The sequence below is a fragment of the Esox lucius genome, chromosome 16 (assembly GCF_011004845.1).
Source record: "Esox lucius isolate fEsoLuc1 chromosome 16, fEsoLuc1.pri, whole genome shotgun sequence".
Taxonomy (NCBI): Eukaryota; Metazoa; Chordata; class Actinopteri; order Esociformes; family Esocidae; genus Esox; species Esox lucius.
Window position 1 is genome coordinate 15,873,943 of NC_047584.1, and position 21,872 is coordinate 15,895,814.

Genomic DNA, 21,872 nt, shown 5'->3' on the forward strand with positions numbered 1-21,872 from the left:
CCAGAATCCGTACCCCCCAAATACTCTATATCTTGCACTGCTCAAAAAGGGAACACTTAATCATCACTGTATAACACCAAGTCAAATAAACTTTGAATGATGTAAATCGGATACTTCCAGCCAGAGCAGTGGCTCCCAGAGTGTATTTTGTCTGCATTTTTGACAAGTGTTCAAAAACCAATATTTCCCAAGCACACTGTGTGGCAACCATAGGGTGGCCAGAGGAGTGGAAGGTCACATTGGATAGGGGAGGTCCAGGAGTGTTACACAGGCTGGGTTGTTGGATCAAATCCCACAGGTGTCTGTATAATTGTAGTTATTTTGGGTTCTTTTTCCATTATTCTGGAGGTCAAAGTAATTCTCTGTGTCACGCCCTGATTGGTTTCACCTGTCTCGCTGTTGTCTCAACCTCCCCACCAGGTGTCTCCAATGTTCCCGTTACCTCTTGTCTATTTATGCCTGTGTTTTCTGTTCGCACGCTGCCAGATCAGATTGTCTTTTCCTGCGTTTCCAGCATTTACTCCCATGTTACCTGTTTCCTGTTACCCATTCTCTGCTCAGCCTTCCCAGTTACCAAACCCCTTCTGTTCCTGACCCTGAGCCTGCCTACCCCCTGTGCTTCTGCCTTGTGGACCACCTCGTTATGACATAAGCCTGTCTCCCATCTCGATCCAGCCAATTCCTCTGTACCTCTAGGATTCTGATTCATTGTCTGACCTCTGCCTGCTTGCCAACCATGAGACTGCCATTTCCTACAATAAACATCTGTGAACAACATCTCCTCTCTGCCTCTGTGTCCGCGCTTGGTTCCAGACTGCGGCCCTCTCACTCTGTGTTTGACAGAAATAGTGTCCCATTTTAATTCAATTAAACTCTACTTTTAAATTAAAGTAACCTCTTGAATGTTTTGGTGAGGGAGAGACTCAATACAGTATGAGTAATTTTAGGAAAAATCACTGTTCATTGACGGGGACACAGATTCCGGCGGTCTGTGGCTACGATATTCTGTTCCACCTAGGTACTCCATGTATACACCATATTTTGAGGGCACATTGTCAACCGACTGGTTTGCTCAGTATGTTGAGCAGTGTGCTTTTACCGCCACAGGTGGTTGGTTTGGATCCCACAGGAATCTGTATAATGTTAGCAATTTATGGAAAAATATTTTTCTATTAACTGGAGGGCAAAGACATTCTCTGTTGTTGACAGAAACAGTTTCACATTCTAATTCAGTTAAATTCTACTCTGAAATGAAAGCAAACTGTTGAATGTATTGGTGAGGGAGAGACACAAAACAGTAAAACGTATTTAAGGAAGTCAGTAGCTGCCATATTCAGTGCCCCCTAGGTACTCCATATATATATAGAATATTGAGTGTTTTTTTTTTCCAAACACCCAAAAGTGATCAGGCAGGTGGAGCAAAGGAGAAATGTCCTACAAGAGACAATGTGCAACAAGACATTGTCCCATTGGTGGTAATCCAGTAGAGGCAGCTGCAGTCTTAGGCCTATAGGTAGATCTTTTCATAATGTGATTTGAGTAAATCTATACCTTAACCAGACCTTACCTGGAGATATTTTGCGTGATTAGTCTAATGAGTCCATCCTTTGTGTGATTACAAAATGTCCTCAATTTCAAACAGCTTTGCTTCACCTGGTTGATTTGTTTCTCTCTTTTGGATGTTTGGAAAAACAAGCTTTTGGTTGTAAGGATGCAAACAATTAAATAAATTGTGTAATGCATGGTCTTTTCCAAACCATGTTTTCTTTCCCCTCATCAATAGGCCCCGTCTATTTAATTCCTTAAATTGTTGATGACAAACATACATTTGAGAAAAAAATTCAGGCTGTACATGTAACCTCAATTATAAAAGAGAATTGTGAAGGATTTGGTATGAAGTAACAAATCTTCTACATGCTTTGTAAGTTGGAAAACCTGCAAATCGGCAGTGTATCAAATACTTGTTCTCCCCACTGTATTTATAGTGCAGTGGCCATTGACTGTGTAGCTCAATATGTAGAGCAGTTTGCTTTGCAGCCAGATGATGTAGGATCAAATCCTGAAGCAGTCCGGGATTTTTGTTATTTTTGTTAAAATCTCTTTCAACTAATTGGAGGGTAAATATGTTCCCTGTGCCTGATTGAAATAATGTCAGAATTTCTATTGAATATAAATCTACTGTTAAATGAAAGTTACCTTTTAAATGTGTTGGTGAAGTAATTTAGGGAAAAATCACTGTTCATTGATAAGGGACACGATTTCATCAATAGGTGGCTGCCAGAATCCGTACCCCCCAAATACTCTATATCTTGCACTGCTCAAAAAGGGAACACTTAATCATCACTGTATAACACCAAGTCAAATAAACTTTGAATGATGTAAATCGGATACTTCCAGCCAGAGCAGTGGCTCCCAGAGTGTATTTTGTCTGCATTTTTGACAAGTGTTCAAAAACCAATATTTCCCAAGCACACTGTGTGGCAACCATAGGGTGGCCAGAGGAGTGGAAGGTCACATTGGATAGGGGAGGTCCAGGAGTGTTACACAGGCTGGGTTGTTGGATCAAATCCCACAGGTGTCTGTATAATTGTAGTTATTTTGGGTTCTTTTTCCATTATTCTGGAGGTCAAAGTAATTCTCTGTGTCACGCCCTGATTGGTTTCACCTGTCTCGCTGTTGTCTCAACCTCCCCACCAGGTGTCTCCAATGTTCCCGTTACCTCTTGTCTATTTATGCCTGTGTTTTCTGTTCGCACGCTGCCAGATCAGATTGTCTTTTCCTGCGTTTCCAGCATTTACTCCCATGTTACCTGTTTCCTGTTACCCATTCTCTGCTCAGCCTTCCCAGTTACCAAACCCCTTCTGTTCCTGACCCTGAGCCTGCCTACCCCCTGTGCTTCTGCCTTGTGGACCACCTCGTTATGACATAAGCCTGTCTCCATCTCGATCCAGCCAATTCCTCTGTACCTCTAGGATTCTGATTCATTGTCTGACCTCTGCCTGCTTGCCAACCATGAGACTGCCATTTCCTACAATAAACATCTGTGAACAACATCTCCTCTCTGCCTCTGTGTCCGCGCTTGGTTCCAGACTGCGGCCCTCTCACTCTGTGTTTGACAGAAATAGTGTCCCATTTTAATTCAATTAAACTCTACTTTTAAATTAAAGTAACCTCTTGAATGTTTTGGTGAGGGAGAGACTCAATACAGTATGAGTAATTTTAGGAAAAATCACTGTTCATTGACGGGGACACAGATTCCGGCGGTCTGTGGCTACGATATTCTGTTCCACCTAGGTACTCCATGTATACACCATATTTTGAGGGCACATTGTCAACCGACTGGTTTGCTCAGTATGTTGAGCAGTGTGCTTTTACCGCCACAGGTGGTTGGTTTGGATCCCACAGGAATCTGTATAATGTTAGCAATTTATGGAAAAATATTTTTCTATTAACTGGAGGGCAAAGACATTCTCTGTTGTTGACAGAAACAGTTTCACATTCTAATTCAGTTAAATTCTACTCTGAAATGAAAGCAAACTGTTGAATGTATTGGTGAGGGAGAGACACAAAACAGTAAAACGTATTTAAGGAAGTCAGTAGCTGCCATATTCAGTGCCCCCTAGGTACTCCATATATATATAGAATATTGAGTGTTTTTTTTTTCCAAACACCCAAAAGTGATCAGGCAGGTGGAGCAAAGGAGAAATGTCCTACAAGAGACAATGTGCAACAAGACATTGTCCCATTGGTGGTAATCCAGTAGAGGCAGCTGCAGTCTTAGGCCTATAGGTAGATCTTTTCATAATGTGATTTGAGTAAATCTATACCTTAACCAGACCTTACCTGGAGATATTTTCGTGTCATTAGCCTAATTAGTCCATCATTTGTGTTATTAAAACAATTTCCTCAATTTCAAACAGCTTTGCTTCACCTGCCTGATTTGTATTCTCTCTTTTGGGTGTTTGGAAAAGAAAGCTTTTGGTTGTAAGGACGCAAACAATTAAAAATGGTGTAATGCATGGTCTTATCCAAAACTTTTTTTCTAAGCATTATTTCCCCTTTTCAATAGGCCCCTGTCTATTTAATTCCTTAAATTGTTGATGACAAACATACATTTGAGAAAAAAATTTCAGGCTGTACACGTAACCTCAATTATAAAAGAGAATTGTGAAGGATTTGGTATGAAGTAACATGATTGTTTTTTGCTAGTCTGTCAGTACATGTGGTGAAGCACCAAGGGGAGCATTGAGACAATAATATTAACACTATTAGCCACTGTATAAGGACGCTTGGTAGCTACAGTTGTAAGCTTTGCTCAAGGTACAGCTAGTTTGTTGCTTTTTGTTAACTACCTCTGTCATTCAGTAACATCATATTAGCTAGTTAGCTAACTAGTTAGACTGATAAGGATGTTTTCAGTTGCTACATGTACATGTCTACCTAGGAAAACGCATTGCTGCTAACCCTGCATTTCAGTTGCACATGCTTCCTTCAATTTGCCTTCATTGAACCTTTAGAACTGTATGTCACTCAGTTTGATATTAATGTATTTGATTGACCGGCCATTCATCCAGGTGTGTGTGATTATGCCTATCTATTATCTTTACAATGTCTTCACAAAAGTGAGCAAGTCACTTAGTTTGATAATAAGCTACCCGATTGACCAGTCATTCATCCAGGTGTGTGTGACCTTTTACTGTACTGTTTATACCTGATGTGTCACGTGCATGTGAGAAAACTTTCATTTTATTTGGTTTGATACAGTATGTGTTATTAGAGACCAACCAGACCAGTTTAGCACAAAGCCAGAGTGTGCCAAGTTGAATACTTAAATAGCTGGGTGAGTTTAAGGCATAGACTGTAAAAAAGTTAAGGCCTAATAGGGTGTGAATTATGCTGAATGGGCATAAACAAAGATCAGCTCCCTGGCAAGTGTGAATCTTTCAAGACTTTTTCCTCAGAACTAGATAGAGAAGATGATCAACTTTAAAGAAGGATATCTTTCCCATAACTGTATCAAACAGTATTGTATACCATTACAATGCTCTGAATCTGGACCTTTATAAAATGTAAAAAAAAGCCAAACTCGAATTTTGCGGAAGGACCCCGTTCCTGAATTCTGTCACATTTGTACTTGCATTTGCCTTCATTGCACATCTACACATCCCACTTGTAATATACATTATAATAATGCTTGTAAATTTTCTCCGACTCTGACACCGCTTTGCAAAGTCTGATAAGGATGTACACATCTACCGCAGGAACCTCATTGCTGCTATCCCTGCATTTCACATGCACCTTCAATTTGCCTTCTTTGCACGTTTAGAATTGCTATCTGTGCTTGCATTTGCCTACATCTATACACCCCACTTGAATACTTCTATACATCCCACATGTAACATACATTATACTTAAAACGTGTACATTTTCGGCCAGCTTCTATTTGCACTTCTGGTTAGATGCTAACTGCATTTCATTTTGTACTATTCAAGGACCATAAAGTTTAAGCTAATCTAAATGTAATCTAGTTCATTTCAGCCTTGTTATATCAACGTATTTTTAACCGTTAGGCTAATATTTGTTCATAGATTTGTATAGATTACGTTGTCTATTAGATGACTTGACAGAGTAGACACACTGTCAATATTCAATTTGCTAAATGGTGACTGAAAGTTTAAACTCGACGGTGTTCCTACGCCTTGATCAAAGTCAATGTTCGTCTTTATTGTTTCAAAATAAAAGTCCACACAATGCTGTGAGCTGTAGATATCAAGAACATACAGCTTAAAATAATGCTGAATTGTAAAATGTGTTAACATACATCATAGTTATTTCCCAAAGCTTTATTTCTACAAGTAATTATGGGCTTTGTTATTTTGAAGGGACGTTTTAAACATGTATGGTTTCTGGAGCATAACCAGAACGAAGGAGGTCCTAATCTGGATTCCGTGTCAAACTGATACGTAAAATGCGATTCACAAATATGTACCGGTAATAACAAATGTGGAGCGACTCACAAATAAGGCCACTCATGTAATTTAAGCCCACTCATGTCACAAATCTGTAAAATGCAGGTTAGAAATTCTATGACATTCACAAAAACATGTTTGAACATAAAACATTGTTACATTTATTTGGTAATCCTACTTCATTTTTGTTAACGATTAATTATTCGTTTTTTTGTTTGTGAATCTGTATGCACATATTTGTTGACTGTGATTTTTATTTGACAGTTGCATTTCTATCAAAACAAAAATCTCCATACCCGATCTCCATACTTTGGCCCCTCATTTAATGACACGCGCTTACTGCTTTTACTTTTGCTGCCGTGGCTCCACTCCGTTGAACGAAAAGTATGGGGCGGAGTTTTCTAACAAATAGCCCAATCAGAGCACCCCACGACCAGAGTGGACTCGCTTTATGTGTGGTTGGGTAACTGTCAACCAGTTATGGGAATGTCAAGTATTTTGTGAGTTTCATATTTGAAATATCGTACCAGCTAGTATTTCCATTTCTTAAAAAATATAGCTAAGCAGTTAACTTTAAATTAACTATGGTTTCCGTAAACCCAGTTGCGCACAAAATCTTAAGTTATGTTCCTTTTCTTCTTGTTCTGATTGATCTACAGTACGAAGGTTAGTAGTTACAGTAAGCTAATGGACTTCAACAGTTTTTCCAGTTGCTAAATGTTATACAACAATATACTAGCAAGCTAGCTACGTAGGTTAAAGATTGAGTTTTACTTTTAGAGGAGTTAGCTAGCTTGACTTTAGCTGCTAACAAACAAAAACATTTGGTTGATGCTTTTGATCTGTGGCGTCCGCTCGCTAAAATCATGTTGCACTAGCTGTACATTTATGGCTGTACAGTGTTATGTTTCTACTATCACAGTTGTCACTCATAGCTAGCGGCGTTTGAACTAGGGGCTATATTGCGTTGCAAAATTGCAATGTGCATAAACTACGTAGTTATTTTTTGGATGTCATGGACTTGATTTCAGGAGTAATATGTGGCCAGGATGGAGGGGTGGAAAATCATTTGGAGATGGGGAAGAAGCTCCTAGCTGCTGGACAGTTGGCGGATGCACTCTCTCATTTCCATTCAGCTATTGGTCAGTATTAAAGGGTTACATGTAAATGCATTTGTTTACCGGGAATATTTATAATTTACACACTTTCATTGGCTGATATGTTCCTTGTAAAGCATTATCATATAGTCAGTGGTTACAATAACGATTACCGACATAAAACACAAGTGAAAAGCTGTACTTTTAGTATATACATATTTATTAATATGATAGTTTTGTTTTGCCAATGCTTTTTTAACATGCTCAGATGGGGATCCAAAGAACTACATGGCCTTCTATAGGAGAGCTACAGTCTACCTCGCTATGGGAAAATCGAAATCTGCTCTTCCTGATCTGAGCAAAGTTATTGAACTCAAACCGGACTTCACGTCGGTTAGTCAACCATTTGCTTAGTGAGACAATGAGGAACAATATTTTACAGCTACTAGCTAGGTTTCCAACCACTTCATAGCAAATGAACTCACTCTGGTCTGAGAACCTTCACTCTATTCCCCAGCTTATAAATATAGTGCTAGTTAGACTGCAAGAACAGGTTATTATTTCTTCTGTGAAATAGCAGCCACACATTAATCAGCATGTCCCCAGAATAAGACCCCCAATATTTAAAGAGATGTAGCATTAAGCTTATCACCTTGTAGAGTTTCTTTATTCTTATGAACAACTACACATGTATTTCAAAGTCATAGAGGAGGCAAATAACACATTGTTTCAAGATATGTTTTCCACTGCCATTTCTCAGCTATGTAATCGTACTGACCGTGTATAACAAACAATTCCATCATACCAGTTTCTATGATTTTTTTTTTTGGCATGTCTTTACTCCCTTAAAAACAGTTGATGTTTACTTGGTTAAACGTCTAGTGAGATTTTTGTGTAGATCTAAAATGTACAAACTGCTGTTAAGTGTTTTTATCACATGTACAACAGGCAAGACTCCAGAGAGGCAATCTTCTTCTGAAGCAGGGGAGACTAGATGAAGCAGAGCGTGATTTTAAGAAAGTGGTAAGTCATGACATCATGCAATAATCCCTTCACTGAAAGTCACTTGTTCAATTGCAGAATTACAAAGTAGCAGCCAGGAGGTGTCAGTATTGACTAATGAAAAATAGCTCCGTCTACAAGCAACGTATGCACTTGCTCTGGAGTAGATTTGGTTTGTTGTTTTCCTTAGTCAGTGAAGATTTGCCAAAGACTAAGTTTGGACAATACATAGTTCAACAGGAATAGTGATGATTGTCTTTTGAAATTAAAGCAAGATAAATGAACTTTAATTAGGCCAAATTAACATTGGAGATGTGAAAGTCATGTTCAGTAAGAAAGGCAATGTACAAACCAAGCTTAATTGGATGGCTAGTCAGCTTGCGTTCTTCCCAGCAGAGACAGTTTTCAGGTGCCCTAAGGATGAAGAGCGAAAATTACTGATAGATTTTCCATTAGTATTCTGCCCAAAGCCTCATAACACGCTTGAAGACATAATTGCCCTTGCAGTTGTACTTTTCATTATTTGACTCCATTAAGAGGCTGGGTATTCTCAGGTGGGTGGGTTATACCCGGCAGAATATGCCGTTGGAGTAGCCTAACTTTTCCACCAATAGAGTTTGAATGGCAGCCACTTGTGTCAGCTCAGGTGTTGTCCCAGGTCTGCACCCCTTCTGGGCCCTGTCAGAGAGGCTTGCTCCTGGCCAATTACACAACCCCCCTTCAGGTACTGGTAGGAGAAGCAGTAAGTGAGTAAGGTCATGTCCTTTATTAGAATGTATAATAGCAGGCCTGACCGCCTGTGTTTTGGGCTTTAAAGAGTGTTCAAGGAGACCTAGGTGAACTACCAGTAAAACAGAGGACGGCGGTATTGCGGCTTCTTAAAATGCTAGTAAAAGTAGATTTAAGAGGCCGTTCAAGGTGTGGAAAGTTTCCTCATTGAAGTCCGCTGTCATGCTCCTGTTGTTGGCAGGGCACTGAGCTACGGACACACCATACATTTGGACCCGTACAGTTTTATGTGTTCTACATTTTGCCGGTTACAATGTTCAACAACACTGCTGCTTCAGCGGTTTGTCCCACTAGCGTGATGTAATGCATCACATTTATTCATCACTCCCCTCCCAAAGCTGAGCTAGCAGGAAATCCTAATAGAATAGCCAAGTATTTTTTGTAAAGGATGTCCCATTAAGTAAGATTGCCTCCATGGGGATGATGACCACGAAGACTGAGATGATTACTGTGTAATGGGTTCAGGGATCAGGACTGGAAGTTGGGTAGAAGGGACTGGCAAAGCTTTTAAGAGCGAACAAGTATATTTGCAATAGTGTTCATCCTTCCAATTAATGCGTTCCTTTCTTTCCATTAAATGAACTGTGGTTCTGTGCTTCCATACTGTTCTATGGTCTGAAGAGAATGTTTCTGTCTTCCAGCTCAAGTCAAACCCTAGTGACAAAGAGGAGAAGGAAGCCCAAAGTCAGCTCATGAAATCGGATGAAATCCAGAGGATGGTGACTCAGTCACAGGCTCATGTTGACAGTGGTGATTATGTCACTGCTGCTGCCCACCTGGACCTAATCATTGAAGTGAGTGGCATGTTGACTCCTCACGTCAGAGATGCACATAGGAGCTCCTGCTAGTTAACTATGACCTGCAGATGGAGGTTGCCACCGTCCCAGGTGGTTACTGACCGTAGCAGGATGTGGCTTCCACCTGTATTGAGCTGTACTGTGTCCCTGCCAGACCAGCGTCTGGGACGTGACCTCCAGAGAGCTACGAGCCGAGTGCTTCATCCAGATGGGCGAGATGGGCAAGGCCATCAGCGACCTGAAGGCTGCCTCCAAACTGAAGAGTGACAACACTAAGGCCTTCTACAAACTCAGCACCATCTACTACAACCTAGGAGACCACGAAATGTCCCTCACGTAAGTCTCTCTGGGAATGCGTGATTGAGACTCATGGTCCGTTTGGACGAACCTCCATCTGTAATAGTTAATAGAAATATACCTGCCTGGCTCGGCCGGTTCTGTTTTCCTCCCTCTCTAATGTCACCAGTGAGGTACGAGAGTGTCTGAAGCTGGACCCGGATCACAAGCAGTGTTACAGCCACTACAAACAGGTCAAGAAGCTCAACAAACAGATCCAGTCTGCAGAGGAACTGATCCAGCAGCAGAGGTCTGTCTTCATTACAGTAGTAATATATACTGAACAAATATATTACTGTAATGCATGTGTAGTGTGGGGCCCATGCTTCATGAGCTGAAATAAGAGACACCAATAATGTTCCATTCACACAAGAAGCTTAATTCTCTCAAAGGTTGTGCACATTGATTTACATTCCCATTTGTGAGCATTCCTCCTTGCCTTGTATGAACTGAAGTTCTGAAAAATCTTTGAAGTAGTTGCCAGTTGCATTTCTATTTTTGTTCAGTGTATGTTGGACCCCAGAGAATACATCTATATATGCTATATATCCTGTAAATAATTTGTCCTCACATTCAGAGACTGCCTCACTTCCCCTGCTATTAAAACTAGACATGTGATTCATCTCTCTCTCACTTTTCTCTCTTTCTCTCTCTCTCTCTCTCCCTGTCTGTCTCTCAACCAATCTGCCATCACATTTGGTTTCATCAGCTACTAGCAATGCAGATCACATATCGGGTCATTCTTGTGTAGCATGTTCATTTAATAACACAGTTGCACAAGAACTTTCCTGCAATAAATGACATTTAAATGAGCTATACACAGTGAAACCATTGCTGAAAAAGGTATACACTTGGACGTTTCTGATTCGATTTGACCACACACACACGTGCCAGGCTCCAGTGTTCTCTTGCGTTCTCATCCACGTAATAATCGAAATTCCCGGTTGCCCGGGATTATTTCCATGCCTGGACGAATAGCCTGCATCCGTCTGTGGGTGTAGTAACGTTCACGTGTGAGTTAGCCAGACGTCACTCAGACAACTGTCGTACGTCCAACCCGTGTTTAGGTACGGAGACGCAGCGAGGAAATACGAGTCCGTGGTGGAGACGGAGCCAAATGTGCCCCAGTATTCTCATCATGCCAAGGAGCGCATCTGCCACTGTCTGGCACAGGTACGACTATCAACCGCTTGTCATCTTCCACCGTGAGTAACGGCTCATTGAGTTCATCTTATGTGCTATTGAGACCATCGTACATTAGGGGGAGTCTGCTGGAGTGGAATCCAAGGGATCGCTCTTTCTCCCCAGTTGTTGGTGTAGGCTGTTATTTAAATGCTCATTTGAGTTTGTCCCTCTGGTTGTTTTCAGGAGCAGCAGGATATGAACAGAGCCATCACAGTGTGCAGCGAGGTCCTTCAGTCTGACCCTCACAATGTGAACGCGTTGAAGGACCGAGCCGAGGCCTACCTCCTGGATGAACAGTACGAGGAAGGTAATATCTCATTTTTAATAATTGAATGGATTTATATAGAGCTTCACCAGCGCTTAAAGCACTGTTAGTAAGGGGGGAAGTCACTTCTCTTCTAATGGCGTCAGACCTCCTCCGGATGGTTACGGTTTGTCCGTTCAGCATGCCAATGAGTGCAATCGTGTCTTGTGGGTTGCTCTTTTGAGAGGTGTTTTTGGTGGTGGTTATTGTGCAGGATGAATGTAGAGGGCACTGTTTCACCATTACGAGTCACAGACCAGCCTTCATGTTTAGGCCTTATTGAAAAAGATCAGTTTGACACTGATTGCTAGTACAATAGCATAGGATTTCTTTTTAATCAATTACTTGTTTCTTTCTATTCAAAAACAGCTCTATAAGGCAGCAAAAAGTGATCTAATTTTAACATAAATGCAGAGGGAGTCATTTTTCCTCTAGTCTGGACCCAGTAGGCACAACCTGGAGTGATCTACAGCTGTGCTGTTTCTTTGGCTGGGGTTAAGCACAGCCACTCGTTAATCAAACCACTAGCAATGCAGTGGGGCTGGTGCCAACTGCCAAGTCCCAACACATAACATTTGCACACACGTGCGTGTGAGTATACGTGCGCGCACGCACACACACACACACACACACAGTGGTACCATCTGTGCAGGCCCAAATTAAAAAGACCTTAAACATTTGCCAAGTCCATGCTAGCCTTACCTTTGCTCTTCGCCGTTGGTACAGTTGCAGCTATATACTTACAGTACCAAACCCTACTTCTAAATTACACAGACAGTTCTCACAACAAAGACTCAATACAAATCGTTGAAAGTCAAGTATGGAAATGAAATGGTTCTTTATACATGACCGTTATATTTACAAAAGGAGGAAAGCTTGAAGGTAATTGTTTCATAACAATTAGCCGATAAGATGGCTCCCCACCGGCCTCCGAGAGGAAGCTGCTGTGTGTTTGCGAGTGCCTGTCTGCGGTGTATAAATAGCGCTGCATGAGCGCCTGGCTCCGATGCACCTTCAAACGCCACAGGCGTTCCGGCCAGTCAGAAGAACACAGCCAGACCAGGGCTCCATCTTCTACACGCCGGGCCTAGCAACCGCAGGGTGATGTTGGCTGGGCAGCAGAGGAGGAGTACATGTTCATTAGGGTGCTTTATCTGTGTGAACACAGTGAGCGGTGGGTGGGTGGGTGCATCAGAGAGTCGCCCAGGCAGTCACGTGGGCTTTTAAACTGTCAAGCCCCACAGGGCCGTGTAAACAGCAGCATCTCTTAAATACTCCCTCTCCCCCCCCCTTCCCTCCCCCGCCACAGGCCTCCCGCCCGCCCGCCGGCCACAACACACCTCAGTGCGCCTCATGGAGTAACGCTGCCCCCCCCCCACCGCCCCTTCTAATCTCCACAGGGTGCTTGAATCGATGCACACTGAACTAAAGATGATTGGGTTTACTCCATGACTTGACAGCTTATTACACAGACCTGGATGATCTCCAGTACTACACATCCAATTAACAGTTTGGGTAGACGGAGTCAAGGAGAGGATGGGGGAGACATATGTCTCCAGTTATACACAAACGTGTGTTTCGGTCTGTGGTTCTTCATTGTGCTGCGAAAATCACGTTAGTGGTGTTATACAGAAGAAAAACACTGCATTAATTTGGGTAATTGTCCCCCACTATGGGTCTTTCTCTGTTTACCGTACATATGTTAGCGCGTAGGTAAGCATTCGCCATGTGACATTGCCGGCACCATTGTCCGGATTTTCAGTAAACTGGGGTAAAAGATGCGTCTGGCCAACCGGTTTTTACTGGATTACACCTACTGGCCAAGAGGGGTTCTGCAGTTATCATCTGATATCTCAGTTGGCATTGCATCGTTTGTGGGGATAACATTACAACTGTTGCCCTGTGTGGGAGGAATACACATAGGTGCTGTGTTATGGGTTACCAATGGGCATTTGCTCTCTCTGCAGCTATCAAGGACTATGAGAATGCCCGGGATCACAGTGAGAATGACAGGCAGATCAAGGAAGGGCTTGAAAAAGCACAGCGCCTCCTCAAACAGTCCCAGAAGAGGGACTATTACAAGATTCTTGGAGTCAAGAGGTGGGTGCAATACAAAACCAGTATGTCGTTCCGGAATGGCCTTGGTGGATGGGCTAGTCATGGATCACGTGGAATATATTCAGCGTCATTGTTTGACCCTGTCACAGGAATGCACAGAAGAAGGAGATTGTAAAGGCTTACCGGAAATTGGCACATCAGTGGCACCCAGACAACTTCCAGGACCCCGAAGAGAAGAAGAAGGCAGAGAAGAAGTTCATTGACATTGCCCAGGCCAAGGAAGTGCTCACTGACCCAGGTAAATATGCCCTAACCCTCAACAGCTGTTAGGCCTGTCCAAAAAATTTCAGTGAAGACTTAAGACCGTTCATTCACCACTCTGTACTGCAGGCGTGGAGTCCATTTGAATTGAAGTTGGTCTGAAAATAAGCAGACATTTTAATTCAATAATTGAAATGAATTTATTATTTTTCAATCATCTAAAAACAAGAGGTTTTGTATTAATACTTTAAAGGCACAAGTTCTCTATAGTACATTTTCAAAGCTGCAGAAATATAAATATTTAATCTAAAAGCCAATATCTTCATAACTTACCATCCCTGAACCCTCCTGGATAATCAAACAATAGTTGTTCAGTTTGAGTTGTGTTGATTTAACAGTACCTCATGCTGTTTGGAAGAACTCTAGACAGTCTACTCAATACATTAAATAATCTGTCGAGACACTTTTCTAGGCCTCCTGAAAAACCAGCCATCCATGAAATACGAATGCTGTGTACAAGTCTTGTCAACTGTTTTCAATCAAGGTGTTGTCCTTGACAGTTTCAAAATGCTTTTCTACTACTGTGTTTCTGTGTGCTTGTGCAGAGATGAGGCAGAAATTTGACCACGGTGAAGACCCAATGGACCCAGAGAGCCAGCAGGGAGGTCACCATCAGAACTTCCATGGAGGATGGAACGGCGGCTTCCAGGGCTTCAACCCCTTTGGCTCTGGACCATTCAACTTTAAATTTAACTTCCAGTGAGACCTGAGAGGCTTCCTCTTCATCCAGCATTGCTTGAGCTTTACCACCCTCTTTCGAGGAGACCACTTAATCACCACGAGGTGGCAACTTGAACAGATTAAAGATGTGCCCTTGCTGTTCAATTATACATTTTCGGATTTCATTGTGGAAGGAAAAAGCTCTATAACTCTTGCTTTCTTGAGGGATTTCACAAAGAGTTCTGGTTAAATTCCAAAGCAACACTACACCTTTCTGTGGTGTACACACAGAACATCTTCATCCATTCCTAAAACGAATGTGTACATAGATACAGTACTATTTTTATATAAGTGGTCAGTCATTCAGAATTGTAAATAAAGATTGTATTTATGCTTTACGGCATTGCTTTTCAAGCGTAGTTATCCATTACACATTTAAAATGCTGCTCAATACATTTAACTGCTCAATATGCACGTGCCGACAGTCAGAGGGAAGCCTACTACTTGTTTTCCAAGAATATCTAACTCCTGAACTGTGCACACTGAAAATGACGTTTAACGCGCACCTGCATGCATCATGTTGGAACATTGATTAACTAGCCTGGGATTAAGCCAAAAAACTATTTGGATATTTTATACAGATTGTTTTATAAAACCATGTTTGGGTGGTTTTCTCTAGCTAGCTCTTTGGGAGCATGTAATGTGAATTCAGCATATCCCATTTGGCTATCTTAAGGCCCCAATTCTCTATTAAGCCATGTTAGCATTCATTCATTCCTTAAAGTTTCATGTAAAGAAACTTCCGATTGAGTTGACAGGTAGCGTTTTGTTCACACTTGAACAGGTGTTCACATATTTTTTCTTATTGGTCTGTGAACCCATTTTGTTATTTAAAAATGTGATATTTAACAACTTAATGTACTTTTTTAATTTAAGCTATTATAGACTGTTATAAATAGTTGTAATATTGTTTTAATCATCAAACATCAGGCATTTGCTTTTTCAGTACTATTCCTCTAATCAGAATGTCACGTTGTTCAACACTCACACTACCACCTCCTTTATAGCTGCCTGGAGCAAGAGACCAAGAGATTCAGTGCTGTAGATGCCTCCCCAATTCCTGGACAATGCTGGTCAATTTGTGTCACCCATTGGGCTTCCCAGCCATTTGTCAGGTAGCTAGCGGAAAAGACAAGGCTCAAACCTAGACTGGTAGTCAGCTTGGTGTTACAGAAGAGCTCCTTAGAAAGCTGCCCGACATGGGAGGGCAAGTGTATTAACTGAAACACTAAAACCTACACTGGTCAATCAGGTTGTCAGGTTTTTCACAAGTTGAGTCGTCAGTTCTGAGGAATCTGCCCGTACAAACTGCATTGGTGTCACACTCACCCAAACACATTTCATGCATAAGAACCCATTCAGCCATAAGACAATATTTTCTACAATTCATGTAAGAAATGATCATAGCACATTTTCCTTAGAAATGTTCCACTACACCCAATGTCGTGCTGCTGCTGACTTCACTCTCAAGCTACCCTCACAACCCTGACCTGTCCACGCCTAGGCAAACCCCAGGAGGATGTGGGTCAAGCCGGAGGCAGTGGCAACTCAAAGTAAGGCATGGTAAATACTAAAACAACATTAGAGTATGGAGCTGAAAGGGGTGTGGCAGAGGCATCAGTTGGTTAGGCTATATGTTGGCAAATCACAGACTAGTTGGATGAGTCTCTGTCCAAACATTAGCAGACAATGTCTGCTAAATCAATAGGCATGTAGCCCATCAATGACATCATAACACTAAACATGAGCTGCAAAATACAGTTTCCAATGTGGCATATTTTAATAGTGACATCCAGGGCCGGCGCTAGGACAAAGTAAATAAGGGGGCTGTTAAAAATGGTGAGGGGGCTAATCAGTTTTTTTGGCTATTTTCTGATACTGTAGGGGTTTAAAAACATGAACTGGTGGGAGGGGGGGCAGAAAATACAACTGAGGGCGCTAAGCCCCCTCTTGTGACCTCGTGGCTCCGGGTCTGGTGACATATAATAAGGTCATACTGCCTTTACCCTAAAATAGCAATTGTTAAAAGTAAAAGTGCATTAACTGATAACATTGCATTTCTGCATTATTATTGCAATTCAGAATTACTGCAGTAAAAACAAATGTTCTTGTGTTTTGTTCTTTTGCATTATTATTTTGTCTGTTTACGCTTTTATATATTTTTTCACAACATTTGATAATCAGATCACAATGTGTCTTTTTTACTGTATACCTCTACAAATCTGGGCACAATCAGAAAGTGGAAAAGATTATGACAGAGGTCAGCACCAGGTCTTCTTACTGACCAATAATACATGAATATACCACTTGGAGAATGCACTGTATTAGTGCAGTATGAATTGTGATAACTGTTGACTGTTTGAAATATCAGAATAATACAAGGTTAGTGATGTACAACAGTGTAATAATGTTAAAATTCACTTATATTCACTCAATACGGATGTTTTATACCTCTGCCAGCGTACATCTTCATCAATCACACTGAAACAATGTTATTTTAAATATATAATGATGTCTTTAGTAAGACTTTCACACCTGAAATGACAGTGACAAGAAAAATGGCAATTACTGAAATGACAAAAGACAAAAGGAAAAACCCTTCATTTGACACAGTGGGTTGAAAAGCAGAGCCTTTTAGTACATGTTACTTTCTGTCAGTTGAAAAGAAAAGTAACCATTATAGTGTTCCGACAATGCATCACCTAGTTAATTCCTGAGAAAATTGCTGATATGCTTCCGATTTCTACAATTAAACAAACTGGCCGACATAAATACAAGATTGGCTATGGTATATAAACAGTGATAAAGTAAGTAATACGTTGTACCTTATTGGGATGTTTGTTTGCAAATGTCAAACCTATTTCTTACTCTCAGTGATAACGACAAAGGGGTTTCCTATTTAGTAACAAATCCTTTGCAGTACTCCATCACTTGGCATACATTTGAAATGTTTGGTCAAGGACTCAGAACATTGAGGCCTCTGACCACATTGTGTGTAGTGTAGGCTACAGCCCCTATACAGTCCACAATGCACAGATATGAGCTTGGTGAGCTCTGTCTTACAACTGTCAGCATGTAATGCAATAAATCAACTCTAAACATTTTGGTAAGATGTTCTCCTAGTGTCAATTTTAAATGTCTTTGGGGCATTTGAGTCAAATGTATTATTGGGCAATTTAGATGCTCTGGTGTGGTGCTCAATAATGCTAAGAATGATCTCAAATTAACATATAAATGTTAGCTGATCCTAAAAATCCAACCAGCATTATAGCCATTGTTTACCTTAGGGCCTTTGCTATTGATTTCATTGGTGAAAAAGAGATTAAGAGCCTCGAATAGCATGGAAAAAACAATTGCAGTAGCCCACTTATTCTGCTGTTCTATCGCTCATTCCATGATGTCAGAGGGAGAAAAAACATTCTTGTTTGCAGTAACGTCTTTGTTATTGTACCTTAAATGTATGTGGTGGTTTCACCAATTAACGATTCCAGCTTTCACAGAGCACAGAGAGCCTAAAGTCAGCTTTTTTTTTAACAATTCTTTGCATACAGTATCAGTGCAATTCTTTTTCTTTTCTGTTACAGATTGCAAATGGGTTACACAAACCTTGACCTACTCTTACCCTTTTCGTTCCTTACGTAACACCATGATGCTAAGTACTATGAACTACATATCATACCACAGGAAGAATACATCGCACGGTTTCTTTCCGAAGATAGTACTCTGGATAGAAAACGTATACAAAATCGTAAAAAAACTAATAATATTTTCTGGTATGCCCCTCTGTCTTTTCCAAAGGGTGGCTTAATACTTCTTGGCTAAGTCAGATTGTGGAAAATGTACATATTCTTTGTGCAGTTATAGTCTTCAAGCGTCACATGAGAATTAGGTGCAAATAGCTATGCCTCTGTCCTCTTGGGCAGGTGCTAGAGTTCATCACGTTGGTTGCCTGTAAGATAAACAAGGGTGAAACATGACTTGCTGTTAGCTGCTTCAGTTTAGATCCGTCAGGACACAGTTCTGTTTGGGGCAACTGTCAGTAAAATGAAAAGGCAATAACGCTGAGGCAAATTTAAATGATACCTTTACAATAATGCTGTATTGATATGCTCAGAGACATATCTACTTTACCAAGCAGCTATGAGGGGACTAGAAACTGAGTGAATTTTCTGTCTGTATGCTGACCTGTCTTCTCAGGAGAGGACAGTGAATGCGCCTGGGTCTGAATCTGTGTTGCTTCCTCTTTCCGCTTCTGGACGTTCGTCAGTAACTGCTTAATCTCGTTGTCGTAGTCCACCCACTCAGGCACGATCCTCACGGCCGCCGACAGTTTGGGCTCCTTGGTCTTTGGGTTATTGCACTGCAGCAGATAAAGCCGACCGACACATCAGTCATGTCTCCTTCCACCAGAACAAAAGAATATCCTCACAACACAACAACCCCTGGCCCATTTCCCCCCACTGTCTGTCTTCAGTCACGGTTTAAAGCTGATCACATTTCCTGCTCCATTAAAGTGGCATTAGTCTCTGTCTCATGTGTCCGTGGTTCACGGTCCCTGGGTCAGAAAAGTGTTTTCAGTCACCGTGAGCCTGTCATATATTTCCACAGACAATACATCACTATACTTGTAATTAGTTTAGGAGATGGGAGAAATAACACCAATTTCCTATGTTCTAACATCATCGTGAAGGCTTACATCAGATGAGATAATTTGTAGTGGATAAATGCAGGACACAATACCATTACTGGATGGATGACAGAATTTATGAAGCCTAAAAGTGAGAAGAACACAGCCCCCACCCCCCCTCCCCCCCTCCCCCATAGGTTCTGTACTAAATTATAATGCACACTAAGGATATTATTAACCGCCCTTCCACAAGAGAAAAAGCACTGTTAGCACTTGTAAGATTTACAAGATTGTGCTGAATTGACTGCCGTCTCTCAGTGCAACTCACAGCGATGGTCTCAATGCCTCTGCCATGTTGTAACTAATCACACCACTCCAAGACAGGCTACAGTCACTGTATGAAAACATATCACCTGACCTAGACTCTATTAACCTTCAGGTAGGAAAATAAATTACCGCTTTTTGGAGCTGCCAGCACCAGAGGTGAAAGTGTAAATGAGACCTGTATTTGTGACTGTGTTAGCAGGCAAATATCAGCTCGGATTATTCTTGTAACGAAAACTGAGAACGGTATTTCACGGCTGCTGTGATGGGGTGGTGCTGTAGAGAGATGTTTCTATCAGTAAAAAGGATGTCTGGCATAACAATTAGACGTGGTTCCTGAGCCACTCAGACTGTCAGACAGAAAATAGCCTCACCAGGTCTATGGTCTTGGCGGTGGTCTTGGAGGCATTGTCGCACCATGTCTCACACCACAGCCACTCCTGAGGCAGGGATTTGATGGCCACCTGGTGGATCATGTTGTTGGGCAGATCCTGGATACCAAGAAAGACAAATTGAAATCAAGCATTATGCTTTTCTTCACTACTTGACACAAAGGAGCAATTTGTTTCCCTGACAGGCATTCAGATTTCTCCATCGTGATAATGGTTGACCGTTCACAGAGTTGTGCGTCAGTCTCACCTGGTCCAGGTTCGATAGGCTGTTGGGGTCCTGGCTCAGGGCTTGGTACTGGCCGCGCAGTCTGTCTCCGGCGGCTATCTTCCTGAACTTCTTCAGATCCACCACATACAGAGCACTGCACACCGAGAGAGGAGGTGGTTTTAAAACAGTCAATGTACTCTGAAATGTCAAACCCTCCCACGGGGATATGCTGCGATCATAAAGGGAAGATAAATGCACAAGTCATCCAGACTTCTAAGTCTATGTACTATAGCATGTTAACATTCCCGAAGGTGCCATGGACTTAATGTGGCACGACTCCCATCACATATCATGTGTCAGTTTGACTCATCCAGGAGAATTTGCCAGCATTTCTGTGAGCCGAGTGGTTGGGTTCATTTCACACCCCGTCCTCACCGCCTGGCTGTCGTTGGAGCTAACAGCCGCCTGGAATCCAATAACATGTTTTCCTGATTTGCTGGTGGTCTTTGTTCCAGCTAACCTAGCCTGTAGACCCAGGCCCAGATTATAAAGCTGGGGAACTTAATCAGTTCAGCAGGGCTGGCTAGTTGAATGGCTGGCTGGCTGGTTGACGGACCAGCAGCCTCAATGCACTACCGACAACCGGTATACTGTGGGTTTCACACTAGACTTTTTCCATTTCCACCATGCTTAGTTATTAATGTAAAGCTCAACAATGCGGATACAGAGACATACATATTCAGAGAAACATGTTTTCTCACTTCTGGAAGTAATGTGGTGTTCCACAAAAATACTGGATGTCTCAGAGAGTGCCAGGAATAACACAACATAACAATGAAGACCCCAAGCAGAAAGAGTGGGGTGATGATGTATGTTGTGATGGAAATATTCATGTTCAAAGAGCGAGTAAGAGATCAAATGAATGTTTTATCAGGGAAGGTTGTGTATTTTTGTGCTGAATCTTTTTCACAAACATATCCATTTTAGAACCTTGTTATTACTCTAGGTAAAGGACAGGGAATAACTGACGAATAGTTCTAGACTGAGGACTCAATCGAGGACTCAAAGGAGTCAGTGTCAAATATGGAGTTTTAATGTTTTCAAATGTATGCATATATTCTGCTGAACAAATTGAGGGGGAACACATTTTCCTGAATCTGTATTTTTGTTCTGCAAATAAACTTAGAATACAATAATATAGAATACAAAATATTTATAGTAAGATACCATAACTGTGAAGAGGGTAAGACTTAGCAAAGAATGCTTGCCTGCTACAGTACTGTGTAAAAGGCTTAGGCACCTAAGTTGAACTAAAGCCATACACCGATCAGCCACAACATTATTACCACTGACATGTGAAGTGAATAACACTGATAATCTCCTTATCATGGCACCTGTCAGTGGGCGGGAAATATTAGGCAGCAAGTGAACATTCTGTCCTCAAAGTTGATGTGTTAGAAGCAGGAAAAACTGCAGCCCTTGTGGGGTGTTCTCCGTCTGCAGTGGTCAGTACCAATCAAAAGTGGTCCAAGGAAGGAAAAATGGTGAACCGGCGACAGGGTCATATGCGGCCAAGGCTCACTGATGCACATGTGTGTGTGTGGGGGGGGGGGGGGCTGTGTGGTCCCATCCAACAGACGAGCTACTGTAGCTCAAAATGCTGAAAAAGTTAATGCTGGTACTGATAGAAAAGTGTCAGAACACCCAGTGCATCGCACTTTGTTGTGTATGGGGTTGTGTAGC

At 41.7% G+C, this 21,872-nt stretch overlaps 2 protein-coding genes across 7 annotated transcripts in view; one reads left to right on the top strand and one right to left on the bottom strand.

Annotated features, from left to right (window-relative positions):
- The first annotated feature begins 6,426 nt into the window (after positions 1-6,426).
- dnajc3a (DnaJ (Hsp40) homolog, subfamily C, member 3a) lies at positions 6,427-14,916 on the top strand. Its single transcript, XM_010894862.3, has 12 exons — positions 6,427-6,635; positions 7,001-7,111; positions 7,335-7,459; positions 8,015-8,089; positions 9,499-9,651; positions 9,809-9,990; positions 10,121-10,240; positions 11,058-11,163; positions 11,359-11,482; positions 13,447-13,579; positions 13,687-13,835; positions 14,404-14,916. Exons 1-12 carry the CDS (start codon positions 6,554-6,556, stop codon positions 14,559-14,561), a joined length of 1,518 nt encoding a protein of 505 aa, XP_010893164.1. The 5' UTR covers positions 6,427-6,553; the 3' UTR covers positions 14,562-14,916.
- A 2,067-nt stretch (positions 14,917-16,983) lies between these two features.
- The window catches only part of uggt2 (UDP-glucose glycoprotein glucosyltransferase 2), a 50,181-nt gene continuing 45,292 nt past the window's right edge, over positions 16,984-21,872 (bottom strand). For all 6 annotated transcript variants that reach the window (XM_020054844.2, XM_020054843.2, XM_020054842.2 and 3 more), the window contains 4 exons: positions 20,169-20,283; positions 19,904-20,020; positions 18,764-18,938; positions 16,984-18,527 (listed from right to left, as the gene is read on the bottom strand). In XM_020054844.2, the coding sequence (XP_019910403.2) occupies positions 18,505-18,527; positions 18,764-18,938; positions 19,904-20,020; positions 20,169-20,283 (430 nt within the window). In that variant the 3' untranslated portion in view covers positions 16,984-18,504. The remainder of the gene's footprint in view (positions 18,528-18,763; positions 18,939-19,903; positions 20,021-20,168; positions 20,284-21,872) is intronic.

Coding starts and splice junctions, on each gene's coding strand:
- dnajc3a (XM_010894862.3), top strand. CDS start 6,554: ATGGTTTCCGTAAACCCAGTTGCGCACAAAATCTTAAGTTATGTTCCT. Junction 8,090..9,498: donor AGCGTGATTTTAAGAAAGTG/GTAAGTCATGAC, acceptor TCTGTCTTCCAG/CTCAAGTCAAACCCTAGTGA. Junction 11,483..13,446: donor GGATGAACAGTACGAGGAAG/GTAATATCTCAT, acceptor CTCTCTCTGCAG/CTATCAAGGACTATGAGAAT.